Below are 23,967 nucleotides of genomic sequence, written 5' to 3'. Positions count from 1 at the left end.
GCCACCAGCACTTCTACCTAGGAGAGAACCTCATCTCCGGCCCTCCCTCTGACAACTCAGTGTCCCCTCTGTAAGTCCCTGGTGCCCCCTATGCAACCGACTCAGTGCTGGTGCTCAGAGTAAGCTGGTTTGTCACCACAGAAGTCCGATTGCGGACACGGCCCCTTTAAGAGGCGACTGCCGCTGATGGCTGCCTCTGTCCGAGTAGCCTCTGTCCGAGTAGCCTCTGTCCCAGAAAGCCGCTGGGCACCAGGCAGCCTCGTGTCTTCGTCCCCTCCTACCGCCTATGGTTGCAGGGTGATTTCTTATTTCTTTCCCTAGTGGTAGGGCCTCTGCTCATCTAGACGCCCAGGTGACTCTGCTTGCTGTTTGTTCCGTATTTCTGTCTCAGCTTTGATGTGATTGCAAGAGGGGATGAGTCGGAGGTTCTATCATCTACGCCATTTTGCCTGGTTCTCCTCTATTAATGACATTTGTAAATTTAGTGTCTTTTCTCCATGATCTGATGTATAGTATAGAAAATTTACTAGTATTATATCTTTTATAATCATTTATGTAACAAAGTAGGATTTGTAACTCTAAAAAAAAAGACAATTTTATCAGTGAATTGGGGCAACCACTTCCTGGTTTATATGACATTCTTTATATAATCTTCTGTTGAATTGATTCTGTTTTTCACTCTCTTAGTGTGAATTTATCAGTTGGAAAGCCTGTTTCTTCTAAGCGCTTATTCCAGAGGATTGTTTTCAGACTACTTGCCCTTCATAGACAAGAAAAAGACTTAAAGTTCATGGAGAACTTTGCCTTAGGAGTTTTGTTCATTCATGTGGCCCTTCAGAAATCCATTTGTATTTGACAACTTAAACTGAAATGGTCAAAAATAATCTGGTTAATGACTTCAATTCTATTTTGCCTTTTAAAAAATAAACAAGATGCACCAGAACCAAGATTTCCCCTTTGGGGAATATATTCCAAGCATTTTTCCATATATGATTGGAATAAGGTCACAGCCCCAGAGAATTCTAAGAACCAATAAACAAAATAGATTTTAACTAACAAGTAGGCTCCTTGTAACGTGAGAGATTATCTATCAGCTTTGTGGGATTTAGTACTTTAAACTATTCATTGAACTCTCCTTTCACAGCCAAAGGACAGCACATACTCAAAAATACCCTGTGGTGTTTCTTTTTATATTTACTGAGCTTTAGTGGTAAGGGCAGGCATGCTCTATTTGGATTTCTGACCAGGACTCTTACATGTCCATCAAGTTCCAAGGATTAACAGTTCTTTCCATTCTAGTCTTTGGTACATTTAGATTTCGTTAGTCATGTTAAAGCATTTTAGTAGCCATTTGAATTGTCTGCTCTATCCAGGAGATGAAACGAGAAAAGTGTTTTAAGTAAACTTACCATTCTGGTACTGTATGCTGAACACAAGACATCCTTATCTGGAGTGACATGTTTGCCTATGCTTTTGGAGGTGAGAGGTGGAAGTCTTCATGTGTATTTACACACAGTGAAAAAAACATAACTTTTGTGTTCACTTATGCTTTAGCCTAAAGCTGAAGAGGAGCTTTCAGGTGACAGAGTACTTGAATCTGAACAGGATAAAATGAGCCAAGGGTTTCATCCTGAAAGAGACTCCTCAGATCTAAAAAAAGTGAAAGCTGTGGAAGAAAATGGAGAAGAAGCTGAGCCTGTACATAATGGTGCTGAGAGTGTTTCTGAGGGTGAAGCAGTAGATGCTAATTCAGGCTACACTGATAGTTCTGGTGAAGGGGTCACATTCTCATTTAAACCAGGTAAGTTGATTCATTCCTGCTTTCCTGTGCACGTCTTTCCTTCTCCCCTTTACTGCAACCTATAGAAATGTTGCCTCCTCATAGTGAACTTACTATTGGATGGAAAGACGAGGCTCATCACAGTGTAATAGCTACAGAATAGATTCATCAAGCTTAAGTTAGCGACTAGCAAATCCAGAGTGTCCTTTGTGGGAAGCGATATCTGATACTGGTGTTTTGCTTTTACTGGCATTGGTAGTCCGGCTGGCCAAGGGACTCAGTCAGCTCTAGGCTGGTGGACTTCAACAAAAGAAATTTAATTTTTATTTGTTTTAACTGAAAGGGATATTTCAGATATAACCATGTCCCTCGAGATGGTATACTTTTTCACAAGCGTTGAACTCAGTTTGTTGACAGAAATGAGCACCTGCAGTGTGAGAAGTACTCTGTGAAATATATGATAAACCCCAGAAGATCTTTCATCTTTAGCCATCATCAGATGCATTAAGTTTCTGTCCCAATACCACATAAACTATGGTTGACTTTGAGGTTGTGGACATACTTGGTGTGGTCCCCCAAAGGTATTTCCTTTGATAGAAAATTTGGATAAGTGAAAGTTTTTCTTAGTCTTCAATATCTAGAATGACTTCTGCATCAAGGTAGGGCTTTAATGTAAAATATTAGACCTCAAAAATAATCTAAACCAGTGTTTTTCAAACTGCTAGTTTAAACCCATTGTATATAGACTACAAACTTAATTCAGTGAGTTACAACCAACAGATTTTTGGAAAGGAGAATAGAATAAAAAATGTCAGTGTGTTACATGTAGTAAGGGTAATATTGTTTTGAGAAACTTATTTTATTTGTATATGTGTTTATGTTGGTTTGAATCATAAGTCATTATATTTCTTACTTTGAGCTGTAGTCAAAAATGTTTGAAAGCTACTGATCAATACCACCTTAATGTACTTCACTGCTGCTAATGGGCTTTATGAAATTGTAAGATAATGCAATTGTAAATTTTTTTTTTAACTTAGGACTCAGTATACTGGAATTACTTCGAAAGATCTAGGCTTGTATCATCATATCACCAAGCACTTGTGGCCACCATCAATCCTTCTCAAGGAAATTGAGACACTGTTGTCATTTTTAGGACTGTGTGGATTATGTTTTTATCCTTTAATTTGTTAAGGAAAAAGTACACAACTATAGGCCCCACCTTTTTTGACCAACAAATTGCCTTTGTCCCTGTAATATACACTAGCAGGAATTGGGGGAAAATATGGCAATTTAAAATTTAGATTCAAATAAACTCTCTACCTTTCAGTATAATGTAATAAGGATGTGGTTGAAAACTGCAAAGTTCTCACTAACCGTCAGTGAGTCTATAAACTATATATATTAAAAACCACTAAGATAAAGAAGGATCCAGTGTGCTCTCATGGAGTAAGCTGGGACCTGATTTTGATGAGAGCTATGTTAATAGAAAAAAATTATGACTTACTTTTATTGTTTAATAAAAATTTCAGGAAGTTTTCCAACTTTATATAATGAGAGTAGGATTGTAATGATAAAAGCTGTAGCCGCAGTAATAGCAAAGCAAGTGTTAACACCAAAAAAACTGACTTAAAATTCTATTAAAGATTCCAGTTAAGATGTATGTTTAGTTTCAGGATTTTTGGGTAAAGATATGTGCATTCTCAGTTTGGTTGGCTCAGCAAGCAACTACATTATTTTCCTCAGATTGAACTATAGCTAGGAAAAAAAATTTCTGCAGCTGCTTAGACTTTTTAGAATATTAAATAAGTTACTTGTTTTTGTGTTTTGTGTCCTTTGACCTTTTTTCCTCCAAAATAACATTTTCTACTGGATAACCAAAATATCCTTCTTTTCCGTGAAACCCAAGAGTATGATTAAATTTCTTATTTCCGAGGTATATATAGGCTTGTTAGTTTATTTAATGGGAATATTATATATCTCTGGCCAAAGGCTGGGTTAATGTGTATATGAGATGATTACGATAGCAGCATACTTCAGATTACTATTCAAAGGTATCCAGAAGGAATAAGAACACAAAGGACAGTTCAAAATCTTTAAATGACATTTTCTGACTATAGCTCAGTGTTTCCTTCATGTTTATTTATTCATGATGGGATAAAGTAAATATTGAAACCTGGTTTGAACTCTTAACTGGATACAGCCAACTGCCTACATCCGTCTTTCTAGAATCCTGGAAGCCTGCTGATACTGAAGGCAAGAAGCAGTATGACAGGGAGTTTTTATTGGACTTTCAGTTCATGCCAGCCTGTATACAGAAACCAGAGGGCCTGCCTCCCATCACTGATGTGGTTCTTGACAAGGTAAGCTGCATACTCAGAAAAAGATACCTCTTTTTGGTAGAAACTGGTTTTTCAGTGCAAATATGTGAATTATGAGCAATTTTTAGAAATTGTTAGACCAAATGATATTTGAATTAAAATATGTAATGCTTAAGAATTAAGAGTTTTCCTAAACATTGTTGAATTTTGGATTTCTTACAGACTGCAGTAAAGTTGGGGTTTAGCCCATATTTGAATGGCGAAGTTTTAAAATTTATTTTCTGCTTAGTATGGCTATTTCCTAGAGATTTGATGAAAATCGTGTGTCTCTTGGGCTAATATGGCTATAATGATACAGAGCTCTTTCTTTACTGTTCTGAAATTTCAGTATGGAATTAGAATGGCATTGAGGACAGGTCAGAAACATTGGAAGGTATTTGGAAGATCAAACTTAAGTAGGAGTCAACATAATTCAAGTAATGTATATCTCAAAATTTCCCTAATGGATACTTGTAGTGATTAGTCGTTAATCCTGTGCAAACTAATAGGCACCCTTTATCTTTACATCTGCTCTTATTGGTGCATACAGAAAATTAGTACAGTCAATGTTTATTTTGTCTGTTCATTTAAAAGGAATAAAGTCAGATGTTTGTCCGCCCAAGTATTCATGTTAATCAGTGATGAACCGGTGCTGGTGACTAAGCTTGAAGTATTTTTGTTTTTAAGAGGAACTATTAATCCCTAATCAAATAGAGAGTAACTGTCTTACAGAATGAGCTCCATCTCTTACTTATATTTCCAGCAGCTGCTTATCCAGACCTTATTTGTATTATTTTACTTCTCTTATAGCAACAGGTATTCCTATTTCTCATGATTCCTAAGCCTTTTCTTTTAGGTAGTTATGTGAGGACAGTTGACTGATTGGTGGTGTTAATTTGAGGCTACATGAGTACTTCAGAGGGCAAATGTTACATCCCCTGAATTAGATTATCCTCTTAGAAAACATTCCTTCCTATCATCCCACCTTATCTGTTTCTAACTTTGGCCAAACATTAGTTGATTTCTCTCTGAGCTACTTAGTTTTGCTGAGTCTGTAGTCACATCATATGCCTATACAAAGCAAGATATCTCTGATTAACAAAGCAGACAGAGTGAGATTTTAAATGAGTCATCACGCGTGAAACGTATCTCTTTTTAATATGTCCACTCAAAATACATGCTTTCCTAATCATAAGTCAATAGCATCAAAACCAGGATTCTTATAGGCAGGTGCTCTGATGTCCTGGTAAATACTCTGGGTGAAATGTCCTAACATTTGGCCCTAGTTCATAGAATCTCAAAATAGTTTGCCAAATGCCATTCTTGTGGTCCTGTCTAGTTAGCCAGTTCATTAATTATGTATAGACTCCCATTCAGAATTTTAGGCCTAATTAGTCCCAGGGCACCAGAAAATCATGGTGACTTAAAGACTCTCAGGTTAGCTCAGAAGCTACCAGAGTTCATACAGGACTTTCACTGGTTCAGGAAGCCAGAGCTTACTTACCATTTCAGCTGATAGAACTTTTCAGTCTGAGTTTTTATCTTTGTAACACCGATTGCTCTGGAGCTTGTGTTAAGCTTTCCTTTGCTTCTTCATGCAGATCAACCAGCCCAAATTGCCAATGCGAACTCTGGATCCTCGGATTTTGCCTCGAGGACCAGATTTTACTCCAGCCTTTGCAGATTTTGGAAGGCAAACTCCTGGTGGTAGAGGTGTACCTGTAAGTCTAAGTTCCCTACAGCCCAATTAATTAGAAATTGTCATAGATTTCATGACATCTTGTCTAACAACAAGAGAGTGGCTTTTATTCTTTGATTCCTCTAACTAAGAAGAAATAGAAAAGGCAAAGCCTATCCTTTCCATACTAATATTAAAGTAAATAAAGAATACACTTCATTTGTTTTTACTTGAAGATGCTGGTCTGCATTAATTTGATCTTGATTTCTTTTTCATACTTTTCAGTTGAAGTGACCTGCAAATGGGTTAATAATAGAGCCAGCCTCAATAGGATTCCTGTTTTGTTTTGAGGTATTCTTATATACTAGAGACCTGATGACTTTCAGCTAATGGTCATCTCTTTGTCTTTGTTCCTACAGATTTGCAAAGTACAGAGCAGGCATGGATTGCCAATTCTGGAACAGAGCAAAGCCCCAATTTGCACCTCACTGGCGATGTCGCACCCGCCCCTGAAGAGCCTGCCTCTAGGGGTGCGCTGAAAACTTTTTTTTTTTTTTTTTTAGCAATAGTCTGTGGTGTTATAATATTTTGTAGTTTGCTTTTATCACTAACTGTAGTTTGTGAAGTCAAAATATGAACAAATGACACATACGAGTGCAGTATTTGTAAACTGCAGGTTGCCTTTCTACCCCCGTGGCAGGCTCTTCAGCGGTGGAAGTGGCATTACCAATGGAGTTGTGCTGGGGCACTGCACTGTGCAGGATTTAGCAGGCTCTGCCTACTCCATGCTTTGTAGAATTGCAGAAAGCATGGGGGAAAGTTGCCAATGATGTGAATACCTCTTTTTCCCAAATTGGAATGGCATAGAGAGCTTTTAAAGTTCTGGAGGAGCTTGGGTTTGATGTACATTTGCAGATCACCCTGTTCAGACTATTTTATGTATGTAAAAATATTTTTATATAAGGTGACACTTTTTATTTCCCCATCACTGTTTCATTTCTAGAATGGCAGCTTTTGAAACCTGCTTTGAAATATGACTACACTGTCTAAAAACAGCTGTCACTTTGTATGAATTTGAATTATTTGATTGTATGCGTGTAGCCTGATTGAAAATATTTAAATGCCTATAGTGCATTGGAGGAGGCTTATAAAACCTACAGAAAATCTTAACTTGAAGCATATTATTTATTGAGCATCACCATTTTAAAGACCTGTGTGTGTGATATTCTTTTCTCACACAGCTTTGAAATTTAACCTTTATTTTCTCTAAACACTAAAATAAATTTTTCTGAAATTTGAATTACCTCACCAGAAATTCTTAGAAAGCAGCTTTCTAGAAAGCATTTTATACTTTATTTTTCAGCATTATTTCCCTTTTTGATAGTTTAAATTTATATTTCTGCTAGCATTTGTTTTGGTTTTAGTTTTGGTTTTTATCTTTGTTTTGCCAAACATTTGAAATAACGTTGGTGTCGTTTTGATTAATCTCTGGTTCAAAACATCTGTGGTTATCATAGTGCTCAATTTTGTTCACATGTCACTCACAGAAGGTAGGAATGGCTTTGTCTTCTAGTGTATACTGTCACTTTTGTTACCAGGTTACTATTATCTGATGATTAGCTATAGCAAACAGTAAATACTGTGAATCAAGAATAAGCTACATTTCTTTTAAAATGTCAAAATTAAAAAATGAATTTTAAAAGTAGTTATCACATTGGACGTTTGCTCACTAATCTATGTGCCTACGTATATCAGATATATTTGGTGCATTCAAAGTAATGTGACTAGAAATGAATCATTACCAAGAATTTGTAGTATCTCCAAAAAGGTCAGTAATTATTTAATTCACTTTCTTTAAATAGCTCTGTCATATGCCAAAAGCTAATTTTTAAGTGAAATTGTCATCTGTTACCTTAATGCAAATAATTATTCTTCTCCACCTCTCATAGCTAACAGACATTCTCCACTTCATTTGTCCAGTTTACTATGGTATATTGGTGTAGATACAGATGGGAATTTTGTAGGATATTCACAGCTACATATAAAGGAACAATCAGTAATCAGTATTTGGGAAAAAGCAGCAACCCTAACTCTTCATAGTTTCTGGTTCCATGCCTCTAGTCACTTTCACTAGCTTCCAAATTGGCTTATAAATAATTACCACCTAAAAATCTTAGTATCTACTACATATGCTTCATAGTATAGCTTAAGTAGCCATGACTAAACTTTCTTTCAACAGACTCATTACAAAATATTTTAAATTCATAGTGATTGTTTTAACATGTTGTATGTAGTTACATACAATTTTCAGATATAAAGACCTTTTGATGGACAGTAAAATGCATATCAGTTGGAAGCACCCAGGTATTATCATCTCTGTAGCTTTTGAAAAGTCAAATTACATGGCAGTTGTAGTATTTTGATAGCAATCTACTAGGAGACATCAGAGTGCCCCCTGAAGAAATACATGGAGCAAGGGTCTGTGGACCTAGACTAGTAACTTGCCATTCATATTCACTTCAACTGTCTTTGAGATTAGCTGAGCTATTATAAAAATCCAAGGCCAAAGAGGTTTCCTGAGCTCACGTCATCCTTCCCTCTCTCCATAAAAGGAACACTTGGTTGTCTCTCTTCAAAAATTGCTAAGATGAATATTGGTCTTATTTTCTTTGGTTAGCCAGGTAGCAGAGGTGTTTGAGGTTATAGTCTCTGAATGAGAAAGGAACGATATATATTAAATTCTAAAACAGAGATGGATATAATTTCTTATTTAATATATTTAAGAAAAATATGTGAGAGTGGCTAAAATATTTAAACTTCCAGTTCACCTGGAAAAAAATTGTGGCTCACCTAATTAACCAGCCCCAAATTTTGACTCTTCATTTTAGTTCTGACTTTTGTGGACTGAGCACATCATATTTTAAAGTGCCTTTTCTCTAGCCATTGATTAGGATTTTCTGTCCTTCAAGCAAGAAAACCAGGCTTTATTTTACTCCATAACTCTTAGCACTGAATACTAGATTTTGTTTATTTTGTACATAAGTCATTCATTTATATATATTACAACTTTTGAAGGATATTATAAATTTGACAATTTATATTAAGTTTTCACACACAAAAAAATGGACATGAAATGTTTAAAGGTAATTACGCACCAATCCACATATCATTTTTTTAAAGTTCCTTTTGTCCTTTGGTATTGGTAGTGATACCTTACCTAGTTTTTAAGGTGCTTTTATGTGCCTTTATATTTTACATGCCGTGATTCTCATAATAACTTTTGTAGATCGGACCAGCATTTAATATATGAGAAATTTAAGTTCAACAGAATTAAAGAGACTTACTCACAGTGACTTTACTCATAAGTAGCAGAGTTAGACTTAAGAGCCCACAATTTTTTTGTTTTCTAATCTGCCTCTTTTCTCCACTGTACTATAGTCCTTCCCAGCATTGATGTTCCAGATAGTGAATGCACTCCCAGAGTATAAACATGAGAACATTAGAGATTAATTCATTAAGCATGTTAAACATGTATAAGTATGGTAAATCTGTTGAAGAACTCAATATACTTGGATAAATATTTGTGAACAGTACCTGTCTTAATTATATCCAGAGATAGAAATATAATTTTTAGATTTATCTTGGGCACTTGCACACTGGTTATAATTTCAGCTTTTTTATCCTGGACTAAGACTTTACATGACCTTGTTTAAACCTTTTTTCCTTTGAAACATCTGTTTAGTAATATTTCTCACATCTCTATGCTGCTTATTTAAAATTCACACATATGTGTCTTGTAAAGAGATGTGACGTAAATCGTATTTACTTTCTAGATTCAAATCTACATTCAAGACATATTCATTGATGTTTGAGGTATTTTTTTGGAAATGAATATTTACTGACTTTACTCAAACATGATTAAAATGATATTCCCAAATTATACATACTGTGGCTCTGATATGATTTTTGACATAATTACCTTTTATTAACACCCGCCAACCTTTGGACTTGACAAATTTTTATGTGCAAATGCATGGATTTAGTTAAATGTCTTACAATATAATAGTTTATTTGGACTTTATCCAAGCATCGAAAAAGAGATTACCCCTGTGAATTAACACTAGAATATAACTTGAATTGCAAAAACCAGATAATACTTGGTTTACTGCATTTACTTAACAGAATTGTTTTGTCTGGGCTACCAGATTAAAGTTGCAGTTATAGATAAATGTTTTTATAGTAGTATTGCCTCGTTTGGCAACTGTTCACTGTTGGTGGGTTTCCAGTCCAATGATGCAGTTTAGTTCTCTTTTAGTTGTACCATGCCTGGTACCTCTGGGTTTATCTGATCTTAGTTATTTTTCAATGTTTACCAAATAGTCTGAGATCATGTTATCAGTACTGAGTTCTTGGTGTGTATTGCCCAGAAATTCTAACTTTTGATTCCGATACATTCTTGATAACTGCCATTTCCAATTAGGGTAGATAGTGAAGTATAAAGGAATAATTCTGAGAATGTGTGATATATAAAGCCTTTTAAACTTATCAGTTTAAGCCTCAGACCATGTCTGTCTTAGAACCTACCTTTTTATGTGAAGCATGACATTTAAGTTTCTACTTACTTTTCTGAAACTTTATATGAATACAAAAGGGTAGTATTGGGACATTGAGATATGATTCTGGTCTGTATGTCTTGTGCAAAGCCTTTATTCCTTCCTTTCTAAATTTAATGGCAATATTTACTCAGCATTTAAGCATTTAGAGAATGATATATCAGAAAAAATAAGTGCTCTCAATATGCAACAGACCTGGAGGAACAGAACTTACTATCAACCCAAATATTTAATCTTGCAAAATTATTTCCAAGCATTCAGTGTAGCCAACTATTATGGCTATTTTAATACTTTAACCTACCTCATTATCTTGCAGTAACAGTTCTTAGTTTGTTGACCAGCGTGACATGCCAACATATATTTCTTTGAACAGAATGAGTATAGTGGGACTCTAGCAGGAATAAAGAAGTCACAAGGAGAGGAAGACATTTTTTTCAGGAGCAATTTAGTTGCATCTCATTAATAATATGAGTTATTTTAATATTTGTGGCCAAGTAAATTTAGAGGAATTTGTTAAGATATGAAGTAAAGCTGAGTGTTCGTGCTATAGAGAATTTTCTTGGTAAAGTTGTATTTGCATTTCACCCTGGAAGTTTAGAAATCCAGTTTTTGAAGCACATTTGTAACTGCGATTATAATTGTGATTATTCCGCTGACCACTCCAAAGTCACACAACTAGTCAATAATTGAGCTTCAATTAAGGGTAGTCTTTTCTATTAGGAAAAACAGCTTTATCAAATACAATTTTCCATCACTTTATTTCATTTAGGACTTTGAGATCTAAAATTGTAGTGGTAGAGAACAGTAAAAGGATGGTGTCATAAGCCCCACCTCCTCACTACCCCCAGAAAATATCACATCTAAATTGAGTGCTAAATGCCCATGTTTGCATCTAGAAGTGTTTGGCGTGACCATCAGGCTTGACTTGAGCACACAGCCGAGACAGTAAATCGTAAGTACTCTATGTAGATATAATTAAGGAATGTTCTTGTCCTAGTTGTCGAACGTTGGACCACGGAGATCTCAACCTGGCCAGAGGAGAGAGCCCAGGAAGATCATCACAGTCCCTGTAAAAGAGGACGTGCACCTGAAAAAGGCAGAGAACGCCTGGAAGCCCAGCCAAAAACGAGACAGCCAGGCTGAGGATCCCGAAAACATTAAGACCCAGGTGAGAACAGAAGCACATTCTAACACTGTTTTGAAATTATAATGATAGTTTTAATTTGTTTTAACTTGTTACTTGTTCCTATTACTATATGTACAGATCATGTTTAAGGTATTTTGTAATTTTTAGCTATTATAAGCATTATTCTAAAAGCCATATTGGATACTAGATAGCCTGTTTTCTCTTGAAATTGCTTTCTGTGTGCTTTTCAAAATATTTCTCGAGAGTTCATACATCATAGACTTCTATTATTATTCAAGCTTAAATCTATATTTGCTTTTATTTAAAATGTGTTTTTAGATTTTTGGTGTTTACCCTGTACTAGTCTAGTTAGTATATTACTTTATGTCTCCTTTTCAGACGTTGATTTCTAATAAGTTCGAATTTAGAAACTCATCTTGTTTTAGAGTCTTTTAGAATAAAATTAAATTCTTTGTATCTTATCTTTCTGTGCATATTCTGCCCTCAGAACTCCGTAGTGTAAATTGAATGAATTTCTTTTATCCACGCAAAATTATCTTTTGTGTCAAATAATGTAAAGGCTCATTCATCTTTTGCTGTACACGCAATGCCAGTTCTTATCCCTGGGTTACCTCTGCTATCTCGTTTGGGTGCTTTTGTTTCTAGGGACCATAACTAGAATCTGTTCTTGAACTTTGCATCTCTACCAGAGCCAAACATCACGGATCACATACCAGCTTTTCAGTGTCTGACTCTGTATATGTCTTTCCTCTTATTACCAACAATATAGCAGTCAAAAGCCCTAGTTCTGGAGACAGGCAAGTTCTATTAGGCAATTTCTTAACCTCAACTGTAAAGTGAAGTTGCTTTCTTCATAGAGCCTTTGTGAAGATTAAATGAAATAATATAAAGCTCTTGGCATTGTTCCTGGAATCCAGTTAGGTACTCAGTATAATGATATTTCTGGGATCAGAGACGTGCCTTATAAATCTTGATTTTGATTCATCACCAACAGAGAACCTCATACATAGTAAATACTCAGTAATACTTGTTGAGTGAATTAACTAACCAACAAAGTTGTTCATGCAAAGTCAGGACCAAGATGAATTGATCCAGCACAACACTGTGTTGTCATACCTGTTTGGCTACTTTCCTCGGTTGATCTTTCTGGTGATTGCCCCAGAAATTTGTCCCTAAGGATATCCTTTTCCAGATTCACTGAAATCGGGTACCTAATCTTCCCTCCCTTTCTTCTCAGTATATCTCAGTATTTTATAAAAATACCTTTTACGTACGCCTCTCCAATACCCTGTGAGATGCCTAATGATAAGGAGCCTAGATAGCTTGCAAAAGATAGTTAAAATTCCTGCCGAATCTTTATCATTGAAGATGTCTTAATATTTAAGACACTTATGTCAGTGCCTAATTTCATTAGATTCTTACAGCACTGTTGAAAGAAGGAATAGGTATTGTCTTTTTCTCCAGATGTAGAAAAGTGAAGTTTCAAGAGATTAAGTTACCCAAGGTGTTGTGGTTACAATTTATTTGTTGGGTCTTATAGTCTACCTGTCTTTACTATTAACAGAGTTCTCCCCATTATAGATGACTTTTTATTTCAGAAACATTAGGTCAACCAGGGGTTGTTGGCATCAGTTCAAGACCAACAGGAATCCCCAATTAGGTGCGGTGAAGGGAACTATTGAGTGCAAACAGCTCAGTTTTGATACATTACGGCTATGGAACGGATCAGTAGTGTTATAGCTCAATTATGAAGCAACATGGCTATGAGGTCGCCCTGGGGCCAGGCAGCCCTAGAGTCAGCACGCCGGCCCCCCTCCCACCGCCAGGCTAGACAGCTCTGCTCTGCCATGGTCCAGCTGCGTGTCTCTGGTGTTCCGTCTTTAGTGTTTCAGCTCCAGCCTCTGATGTTTGAGCTTCCTTGTTTCACCTCCAGCTGAAAAAACAGTTTTCACTGGAAAAGGAAAGGGTGCTCCCTGAGCCAGAGGGGCGCTAACTTACATAGACAGAGCTCTCTGCCCCTACCCCTGGCCCATGACTGGTCCATTCTCATGCATATTAGGACTCTAAATCCTTGCAATTTGATCGGTCCAAAAAGCACTGTCCTGCTTGGTCAGAATGGAGCCTCTCTGCTCAGTGAAGATGCATGGGTATGTAGCTGTACAGCTCTGATTGGACAAGAAGATCCTCAGTCCTATTGGTTGAAATACTATTCTAGGAACTCCTTTATAAGTGCTGACTCAGATGGCAAGGACACAGTGCAGGCAGGCAGCTTAGTGCAGCCTTCTCCCTGAAGTGCAGTTTGTATGAGAGGCCCCTGTTTAGAAAAGGCTGCTAGCTACTAGGAGGTACCCTTCTTGGTAGGTATCTTCTTTCTCAGAGTCTACATTAGAATAGTTATGTTGACTTGAGGTACCATTAATTAGCTAAGTTTTCTTTAATGAATAGAAAATTCAATGGAGAATTACTAGACTTCTTTTTTAGGGCCAATACAACCTTCTTTTCCTTGACATGTTTTCTTCTAAATATGGAACATCTTTGCTTCATTTCCTCTCTTTTTTGGAGTTTTTAGTCTTCTCCTCTGCATAGGTTTATCCCACATTGACCTGTTGCTTCTACTAATTGTTATTCTCTTTCTTTCCTTTTTGTCAAAACAGTGCTTTTATTGTTGTCTCCATTTCCAGAAAACCCTTTCACTCTGACTTCCTTTCCTACCGCTGTGTCGTAACAACTTTATAAATGACCACTAATGACCTTATTCTTTCTGTATCATAAGATTTCATCTTCTTCTCGAAGCAGTTCTAGGAAACCATTGCCTCATGGCATGTCTAGACTCCTGCCACATGCTCTGTGTGGTGGTTCCATTACTGGCACCCTCTGCTCATTTCCCTTCTTCTCTTGATGCAGTGTTCCTCCTGCTACTGCCTGACTCTCCACCCTGGCTTTTAACCTGTCATTTAAGAACTCATTTTCTTTGACTAGTAGTGCACATTAGTCCTCTGATCCTTCCTTCTTGTTCTCTCTTCCCAAAATAGAAAATCCACAATAACAATTCCTTTCTAAAATGTTCTCCCCTTTCTAAAATTTCTTCTCCCTTTCTCACTTAGTCACCTTTTTGTGTCCATAATCTGTCCCAATTCTCATTTTTCTTTTAAAGGCATTCTCTGACTAACCCATTGTCTTTGACCGCCCTTGTACCTGAATCACCCCCTTCTCCGGCTCCTTGTGTTTGGTCTGTTGCTTCACTGGTAATATATTGTCTCTGCAACTAAATTTCAGTGGTCTGGAAAGCAATAACTGTGCCTTATGCTTCAAATAGAGAATTTGTTGTAGATGTTCAGTTACAGAGAATAAATCATTTTCAATAAATTTGTGGTTTGATGCTTGAGATTTTTTAAATGAGATCATGATTTGATATCTGTATATATTGCAAAATGATCACCACAATTAGTCTAGTTAACTTTCATCATCATACATAGTTAGGAATTTTTTTCTTATGATTGGAACACTGAAGATCTACTCATAGCAACTTTCAAATATGCAGTGCAGTAATGACTTTAGTCACCATGCTGCACATTACTTCAATAAATTACCTTTTTATTATCTTATTTTTCTAAAGTTAGCTTATGAAATATTTGAAGATATTTGAAGGCAATTTTTTTTCTTGATGTAGAGCACAGTTTAAAGTTTGGCCTAAATAATACTGTCTCAGTTGATACAGACAATATTAGAGAGGTGCAGTGACTCTCCTGTCCCTAATAAACTTAATTTTTTTTTATGAAAGCAATACTGACTCCTTGCTAAAAACTTTGACAATATAATTTTTTTAAATTTAAATAAATTTATTATCTCCTGCCTAGAGAAAACTATTAACTTATTGGCACATAATCTAAAAATCCTTGTATACAGATATTTTTCAACTTGATATTTTTACTAAGGCATAATTTACATTTAGTAAAATTTACTTTTTTGTATATTGTTCTGTAATTGTTGAAAAGTACACACAGTCATGTAACTACCACTATAATCAAGATACAGAACATTTCCACCAGCCCCTTGAAATTTCCGTGTACTCCTTTGTATGCATCCTCTCCCCTCAAGCACACCTCTGTTAATCACTCTTTGTCACTACAGTGTTGCTTTTTCCAGAATATCATACAAATGGAATCATTTTGAATATGGTGTCTTTTATTACATTTACGTATATGTTTGAGATTCATCTATAGTATCATTCCATGATTAGTTTATTCTTTGTCTGTTACCCAGTAGTATTCCATTATCCATTCACAGGATAAACAGTTTCCAGGTTTTGGCAATTATGAATAAAATAATTATAAATATTCACATACAGGATTTATATGAACTTAAGTTTTTCTTTCTTTTAGGTAAATTCCTAGCTATGAGATCAGTAAGTTGTATGGTAAATATAGATTTAACTATATTAGAAAATGCTAAAGCGTATTCCAGGGGGGTTATTGTACCATTTTGTCTGTCCATGAGCAAGGCATGAGAGTTTCAGTTATTCTACATCTTCACCGGCACTCGTTCTTATCTGCTTTATGAATTTTAGCCTTTCGAATGGATATGTGATAGTATCTCATTGTAGTTTTAATTTGCTTTTCCCAAATTATTAATATGTTGAAGAAGCAAATCTCTTTGCGTGTTTATTTGCCATTTGTGTATCTCTGGTAAAATTTTTGTTCATAGCTTTTGCCCTATTTCATTGGGTGGTGTGTTTTCTTAGTGTTGAGTTTTGAGAGTTCTTTATATATTCTGGATACAAATCTTGTATCAAATGTGTGTTTTGCAAAAATTTACTCCCAGTCTATGGTTTGTCTTTTCATTCTCTTAATAGTTGTCTTTTGCAGAGCAGAAATTTTTAATTTTGATGATGCTCATTTTTTTCATTCATAGATTGTGCTTTTGCCGTCATGTCTTTAAAACACCTTTGCATAACCCACAAATGCAAAACTTTTATCTTATATTGTCTTATAGAATTTTATAGTTTTAGGTTTAACATTTTGGTCTATGATCTAGTTTTGATTTTTGTAAATTAAAGTATAGAACAAGTTTCCTTTTTTTTCTTCCTTATGAATAGGAAGTTGTTCTATTACCAGTTGTTTCATTACCATTTGTTGAAAAGACTATTCTTTCTCTTTTGAAATTCCCTAGTACCTTTGTTGAAAATCGTATGTATGTGAATCTATCCTTAGACTTTTCATTCTATTCCAGTGATTTTTGTGTCTGTCCCCAGCTAATATCACATTGTTTTTGTATAGTACATGTTGAAATCAGGTTGTATGAGTCTTACAGTGTTATATTTTCCAAAATTGTTTAGGCTATTGTAGTTATTTTATCTTTCCATATAATATAATCAGCTTCTTGATTTCTACCAAAACAAAACAAAACCTTATTAGGATTTTTATTTTGATTGCGTTAAATCTGTCAGTCACTTTGGAGAAAACTGACAATAATGAGTCTTCTAACACATGAACACAATATAGATCTCCAATTATTTAGTTCCTCCTTGGTTTCTTTCATCAGTGATTTATAGTTTTCATCATACAGCTCCTATGGATATTTCATAGATTCTTAACTAAGTATTTCATGGTTTTTGATGCTATTTTAAATTGTGCTTTTTTAAAATGTAATATCAAGTTTTTCATTGTTAATATGTAGAAATAAAATTGATATTTGAATATTGACTCTGCAGTCTTCCTACACTCAGTTATTAGTTCTAATATCTCTTTTTTTACATTCCTTATAATTGTTTGTACAGATAGTCATATCACCTGTGAATAGAGAGCTTGCTTTCTTCCTTTACAATCTGTGTGGGCTGTAGTTTGTTGTCATTGTTGTTGCTGCTGTTGTTGTTGCTTTATTGCACTGACCAGTATGATTTTGAATGGGAATAATGAGCACAGAAATTTTCAGCCTTGTTCCCAGTCTTAGCGTGAAAGCTTTCATTCTTTCACCATTAAGTAGGATTATAGGTGGCTTTTTTTCGAGTTGAGGAAGTTCTCTTATTTTTTAATTTGATGGCAGTTCCAACAACATCATTTAAAAAGACTCCTGCTAAGTATTCTGTACCATAATTTATACTATACCATAATTTAGACAAATTTCTATTTTAGGACATTTAAGTTATTTGATGGAAGTTATTATAGCTAAAATCTTTTTTACCTACTCTTAAATATGAATAAATCTCAGGTATAATTGCTGGTTCAAAGGACAAATCACAGTTTTAAAGCTTTTAATACATATTGCCTAATTGCTCTCAGAAATGTAGCAGATGATATTCCCACCAGTGAATTGTAACCTAGTTCGTAGGCTTCTCATTGGAAGTAAAAAAGACATGGTATAATTTTGTACTATTTGTTAGAATACATGGATTTAATTATTTCTTTGACTAGTTCACAGTCCTTGTTAATGATTTAGGAAGTTAACTTAGAAATTATAAACAGAATATTAATTTTTATAGAAAGCATCATATTGTCATAATTACTATAATGCTTTTTTTTTGTGTGTGGCCCTTCTAGGAACTTTTTAGAAAAGTTCGAAGTATCTTAAATAAGTTGACACCACAGATGTTTAACCAGCTGATGAAGCAAGTGTCAGGTCTCACTGTTGACACAGAGGAGCGGCTGAAAGGAGTCATTGACCTGGTCTTTGAGAAGGCTATTGATGAACCCAGTTTCTCTGTGGCTTACGCAAACATGTGTCGATGTCTAGTAACGGTAAGAAGAGAGGAAGGAGTAAAACCAGAAATCTCCAAGAGGTATATTCTCCCCTCACTACACATTCTTCCCAGAAGTGTTATTTGGGCAACGTAAAGGGGAGAATATATTTTTAGCACTTACTAATACGATATCCTCATTGAATAAGAAGAATATTTATTAAAATGTATACTCACCCCTGGAGGGGTTGTGGAGACTAACTGAAATGGGAATGATGTGGTCCCATTCAATACGAGGAAGATTGAATAAGATTTAAATTAGTAATGTGAAATTATTGTCATGGGGAACCAATTTTTCCTGGGGTGTCATTTTTTTTTTTAGAAATAAAGCAAATGCTTTTTTTCTATTTAATTAAATTCAGAGTTGAAAAACATGTTGGTTCTAATTTTAGCCTCAGTGAAAATGATAGGATAGTTGTGGTCATAAAGGTTTCAAAACTGATCATTTTATCTCTTAGAAACTATTAGATTTCTTTCTCTTTACATTGTCCACAGCCATTTATTCTCCACAGCCTGTCAAATCTAGGGCAAGACAGAATGGGAGACCAAAGATCTTCTGGTTAGTGTTCATTGTCCTCTATTCTGCAGTCATAAAACTGCCATGTACCATCTGTGTTTTCTCTGCCTGTTACTGTTACCAAGGTACTTGTGTCAGAATTGTTTGTCCTTTAACATTTGAGTTTTTTCTTAATTATCACAACTCATTGTCATCATGCCTCTCTATGAAAATGCAAATTCTGTCATTCTACCAATATTTTTGAGTACCTATGTCGGGAAGATAGGTAAGTTTGTTGGGACTTAGAAAAGTTACATCTTCTGTCTTAAAGAAATTCAATCTATATTGGAGAAAAAAAAACATTAACAAGAAAAAAAATCACTTATAAGATATTCTGTGATATTGTAGTGTGTTGATGCCTAAATGGATGGTTTAGATTGAAAAACCAATTTGGAGGAAAAAACAATCACTATGTCAGAAGGAAGTAGAGTTTGAGTTGGGCCTGGGACAATGGGGAGTACGGTATAGAGAAGGAATGAGGTATTCCAGGCAGATTCAAGTCTGTGAGGGAGCAAGCATGGCATAATGGTTACAAACACTGGTTTTGGAGCCTCACGGTTCTAGATTTAAATTTCTAGCTTTAAATTTCTACTCAGCCACTTGCTAACTTTATAACCTTAGAATAATTACGTAAGCTCTTTAAGCCTCAATTTTTAATCTGTAAAGTAAGATTAATTCATATAATTTAAGGTTGTTTAATGAAAAAGTTAGAAAAAATGAGAGTGTGTGTATAAAATTCCTAGTGCAATATTTGGCCTAAATGATTCAAAAAGATATTGGTGGTAGAAAAGACTGAGAAGGTCTTGAAATGCTGGCTATAGAATTAAGATGATCGTAATAACAGAAACCATCTGTTCATCACCTACTAGATTGCAATATGGGAAAATGCTTTACATGTATTGTTTTAATGATTATTATAACTCAGAAAGGTCAGTATTATTAGCCCTGCTTTACTGATTCAGAAACCGAAGCTTAAAGGATAAATAACTTGCTCAAGTTTACTTAACTAGGAAATGGCAGGGCTAGAATCTAAATCTAGTTCTATTTTAACTCAATCCCTTGCCATGTTGCCTTATAACATACCGTAGTTACCTGAAAGCAAATTGATATGCTATCTCAGGCCCCTCATTTTCATTGTAATGACCATAACATTCATAACATCCTGTAATCCCTTAAATAGGACTAGATCCCAGGTCTTCTGACTCATACTTCAGTGCTCTTTACTAATTTTGGATTTAATCCTTTGGGCAATAAAGGATTGTTAGTGTTTTTTAATATTAGAAGAATATCCTTGATAAAAATGACCTTTGAAAAGACCTGGCAATAGTACAAGTTTGATTGGAATAAGAAGAACTTATAGACAAGCCAGCCACTTATGTGACTTTTGTTATGATCTACAATCTTTTTAAATAAGATTTTTAAAACGTTATTATATTATCTTAAATTTACAAAATAATGATCTATTGGAATAAGTCAAACAATATAGAGGTATACACAGAAAAACTTAATACTCTTCATTTGGAGCTCCAGGCAGATAAGTCTCCCTTCCCTCCAAGGCAGTCAGTGGGAATATATCTTTCCACAGTTTTCTTTATATTCATAAAATCGTTTAAAACACACACATATATATGCATATATATATACAGAGGATTATTTTTGTTTGTTTTGGGCATCCCCTTAGGTCATTACAGGTAGATTTAACTTATGCTTTTTTAGTAGTTACATAATATGTTACATAATATTTCATAATATGCATATACCATAATTTCTAACCGTTCCTCCTTTCCTCCCTTATTCCTCCCATCTCTCCCTACCTCTCTCTCCCTTGTGTTTCCAGTTTTTTAGTTTTTGAGTCTTTTTATACCATAAAGTATACAAATCATTGTGTACAGCTCAAGGTATATCATCAAAGTGAACATAACCTACCACCCTGGTCAACAAATTTAGAACTATACCCTTTCCTCTTCCTTAAAGATAGCTACTTTTCTGACTTCTAACACTATAGCTGATTTTAAGATACAAAGGCCCTGACATGAAAGGTGGCAATGGGACTAGAGTCATAGGTCCCTAATGCACACAAAATTCAAAAATCAAACAATCAAAAGAGTAATGAAAATCTAAATGTGAAAAGCTAATCTTTCAGGAGAAAATTGAGAAGACCATCTTCATGAAGTTCGGGAAAAATGTCAAATTTGACTATTAAAATTTATATAATCCTTGGTATAACATGATATCATAAATAAAATGAAAAGCTATAGCCACAGTCTGGGAGAAGCTATTTGGAATACATATAATTGACGAAATGTTGGAATCCAGAATTAAGGAGGAAAAGAAAAACCAATAAGACCAAAAACAGTCCAATTAAAAATAGTTTATAGAAATAAAAATCCATTGGCTGATAAACTTAAGATAGTGTTATTCATTATTAAGGAAATGACAACATAAACCATAATTCCGTACAAGTCACAGCCATTAGTGTAAAAAAAAGTAAAAGAAACCATTTTTAAGTGTTGATGAAGGTGGATACAGTTACTTCGGAAAGTAATTGGACAGTAATATTAAAGATGTTCATATACCATTCCCCGGCAATTTCACTTCTTGGTATATACCCCGGAGAAATTCCACAATGTGCACAAGGAGTCATATGTAAGAATATCTGTGTAGTGGCTTTAATTGTGAATAATAGGAAACAACTGAAATATATCTAAGACAAAAGTATACCACAATTTATTTGGTCAGTGCACTTGAATAGTAATATATACGTATAAATGTATCAGCCGGATTAACCTTAAAAATAGTACCGAATAACAGTACGGTACCATTTAATAAAGTTAGATAATATTGCAAAATAAAATTATTAAATATGCATAGTAAAAGTATACAAATTAGAAATGCTAAAAATCATATTCAGGATAAGAGAAGGAAGTGGGATTACAGAAAAGTACACAGGGATATGTATTAGGGCTTCTGGTATTGACAGATTAGGTAATTCAGACCACCTTTCTATGGATAACATTTAGAAAAGCTAGTTACAATATTTAAATCTTGAAGTCATCAGAGAACTGAAAGACAGTAAAGAATTACTAAGGCTAAGAACCTAAAAGAAATGGAGATTCAAAGAAACTGAGATAGTTGGTAAAACGTGCCCTCTAAAAGAGGCAACGTAAGTCTTAAACTTGTTTTTCATGGACTTGTTGGGCTAGGTGACAAAAGTTGTGACTAGGGCTGACTGAAATGACTGGTCGAAGAGGCTCTAGTAAATCTTCCTGTATGCTTAGAACAGGGGTGAACCAGAAGTTGACCTGTTTTCACAGGGACTGTAGCTCAACATCAGATCATCTCAATCCTTGAATTTGGATGACAGTTTATCCTTGAAGAATGTAGGACTTGAGGCATGCAGCCACTATGCAGTCAAAAATCTACATATAACTTGACTCCCCCAAAACTTAACTACTAAAAGCCTGCTGATGACCAGAAGCCTTGCCAATAACATAAGCAGTCGATTAACATATTTTGTGTCATATGTATTATGTTCTATATTCTCACAGTATAGTAAGCTAGAGAAAAGATCATCATAAGGGAGAAAAATACATTTACAATACTGTATTGTATTTATCGATAACGTAAGTTTACATCATTTGTTTACTACAAGATGAATCATCTGGTAGTGCCTACATCAATTCGTCTTATATAATACAAAATGCTATAGATGATATATGTATTACTAATACTAGATATCAGCAATGAAAAGATAAGTGGAAAAGAAGTTCATTTTTATTTACAGATATAAAGATTCATGCATTAATAGCAAACCTCTGTGAGTTTTTTCAGATTGTTGCAAATATCCCAATATTCAGTATATTTGGAATTGAACCCACAGAGTGTAAATCTGTGTTGTTCACATGTCAACTATAGTAATTTCAGTGTTAGTGCCCCCTATGTATTTGCAAGAAGCAAGCAAAGACCCTTTTTTTAGAGTCTTATACTAGTCTTCAAATTATTTCTGTGACAGTTTTTCAGATAAAATGTCCAGCTCACAATTAGAAATAATTAGGCACACAAGGAAAAAAGACAGCATTAATGAGAACCAGCAACAAATGAATGTCCCATGGGGGCTGCAGATATTGACTTTATCAGGCACAGACATTAAATTACTATCCTTATGTTCAAGGGGATAAAGATAGACTGAAAATTTTCAATAAAGGTCAAGAAATTATAAAAACCAATTAGATATTCCAGAACTGAATATTCTAATAAAATTAAGAACTTAATGAATGGGTTTAATAACAGCTGAAGAATTATGATCTGGGGAATAGGTCTATAGAATTCAGAATGAAGCACGGAGAGACTAAAAGATGAAATATATGAAAGGGAGGGTAGGAGACGGGGAGCATTCAATTAGATCAAACTTTGCTTTAATTGGAGTCCCAGGAGAAGAGAGCATAGTCTGTAAAAAAGCAATAGTTGAAGAGAATGGCTGAGATATTTTTCAGAATTGCTGAGATGTTAAAGCCACAGATTCAAAAGATTTTCTGCAAACCCCAAGCATCAGTTAAAAAAATGAAGGAAAGCTTTTAGATTTGTTGTGGTAAAACTACTTAAAAGATAGCCACAGGGGAGGGGAGCGATATTAAAAATTTGTGTGCAAGTTTTTTAATGAGGACACAAAAGTCACTGTATGTAAAAGAAAATGTTAATAAGTTGGATTACATTGAAATTAGCATATTTTCATCAAAATATGTTAAGAGTAAAAATACAAGCGCATATTAGGAAAACATAATTGCACAGAAATTTAATTAAAAATTGTAATGATATAAAATTTTATATCATTAAAAATATCAAATAGAAATCAATAAGAAAATAACTCAGTTTTTAAATAGACAAGAGACTTACACAACACTTAACCAAAGAGGTTATCCAGATGACCAACAAATGTGAAGAGATTAATCAACTAGACACAAATTGTGCAAAAACATCAGGTTGTTTCTAAATTTACCAGGTATTGGCAAATATGCGAGGCAACAAGAACTCTCAGATACTGCCAGTTAGACTCTAAATTCTAACAGCCACTTTGGAAAAGAGTTTAGCATTATCTACTGAAAA

At 34.8% G+C, this 23,967-nt stretch overlaps 1 protein-coding gene across 41 annotated transcripts in view; it reads left to right on the top strand.

Moving 5' to 3' along the window:
• Positions 1-23,967, top strand: part of EIF4G3 (eukaryotic translation initiation factor 4 gamma 3) — a 267,806-nt gene that overhangs the window by 201,462 nt on the left and 42,377 nt on the right. For 31 of the 41 annotated variants that reach the window (XM_036229602.1, XM_036229572.1, XM_036229570.1 and 28 more), the window contains 6 exons: positions 1,555-1,801; positions 4,007-4,140; positions 5,739-5,858; positions 6,235-6,345; positions 11,426-11,596; positions 18,112-18,309. In XM_036229602.1, the coding sequence (XP_036085495.1) occupies positions 1,555-1,801; positions 4,007-4,140; positions 5,739-5,858; positions 6,235-6,345; positions 11,426-11,596; positions 18,112-18,309 (981 nt within the window). The remainder of the gene's footprint in view (positions 1-1,554; positions 1,802-4,006; positions 4,141-5,738; positions 5,859-6,234; positions 6,346-11,425; positions 11,597-18,111; positions 18,310-23,967) is intronic. The other 10 variants (XM_036229665.1, XM_036229636.1, XM_036229624.1 and 7 more) reach the window with 1 other exon arrangement.

This window comes from Rousettus aegyptiacus, unplaced genomic scaffold, assembly GCF_014176215.1.
Source record: "Rousettus aegyptiacus isolate mRouAeg1 unplaced genomic scaffold, mRouAeg1.p scaffold_m13_p_1, whole genome shotgun sequence".
Classification (NCBI taxonomy): domain Eukaryota; kingdom Metazoa; phylum Chordata; class Mammalia; order Chiroptera; family Pteropodidae; genus Rousettus; species Rousettus aegyptiacus.
Note: the sequence above shows the minus strand (reverse complement) of the source record. Positions and strands in the feature narration are given on the sequence as shown.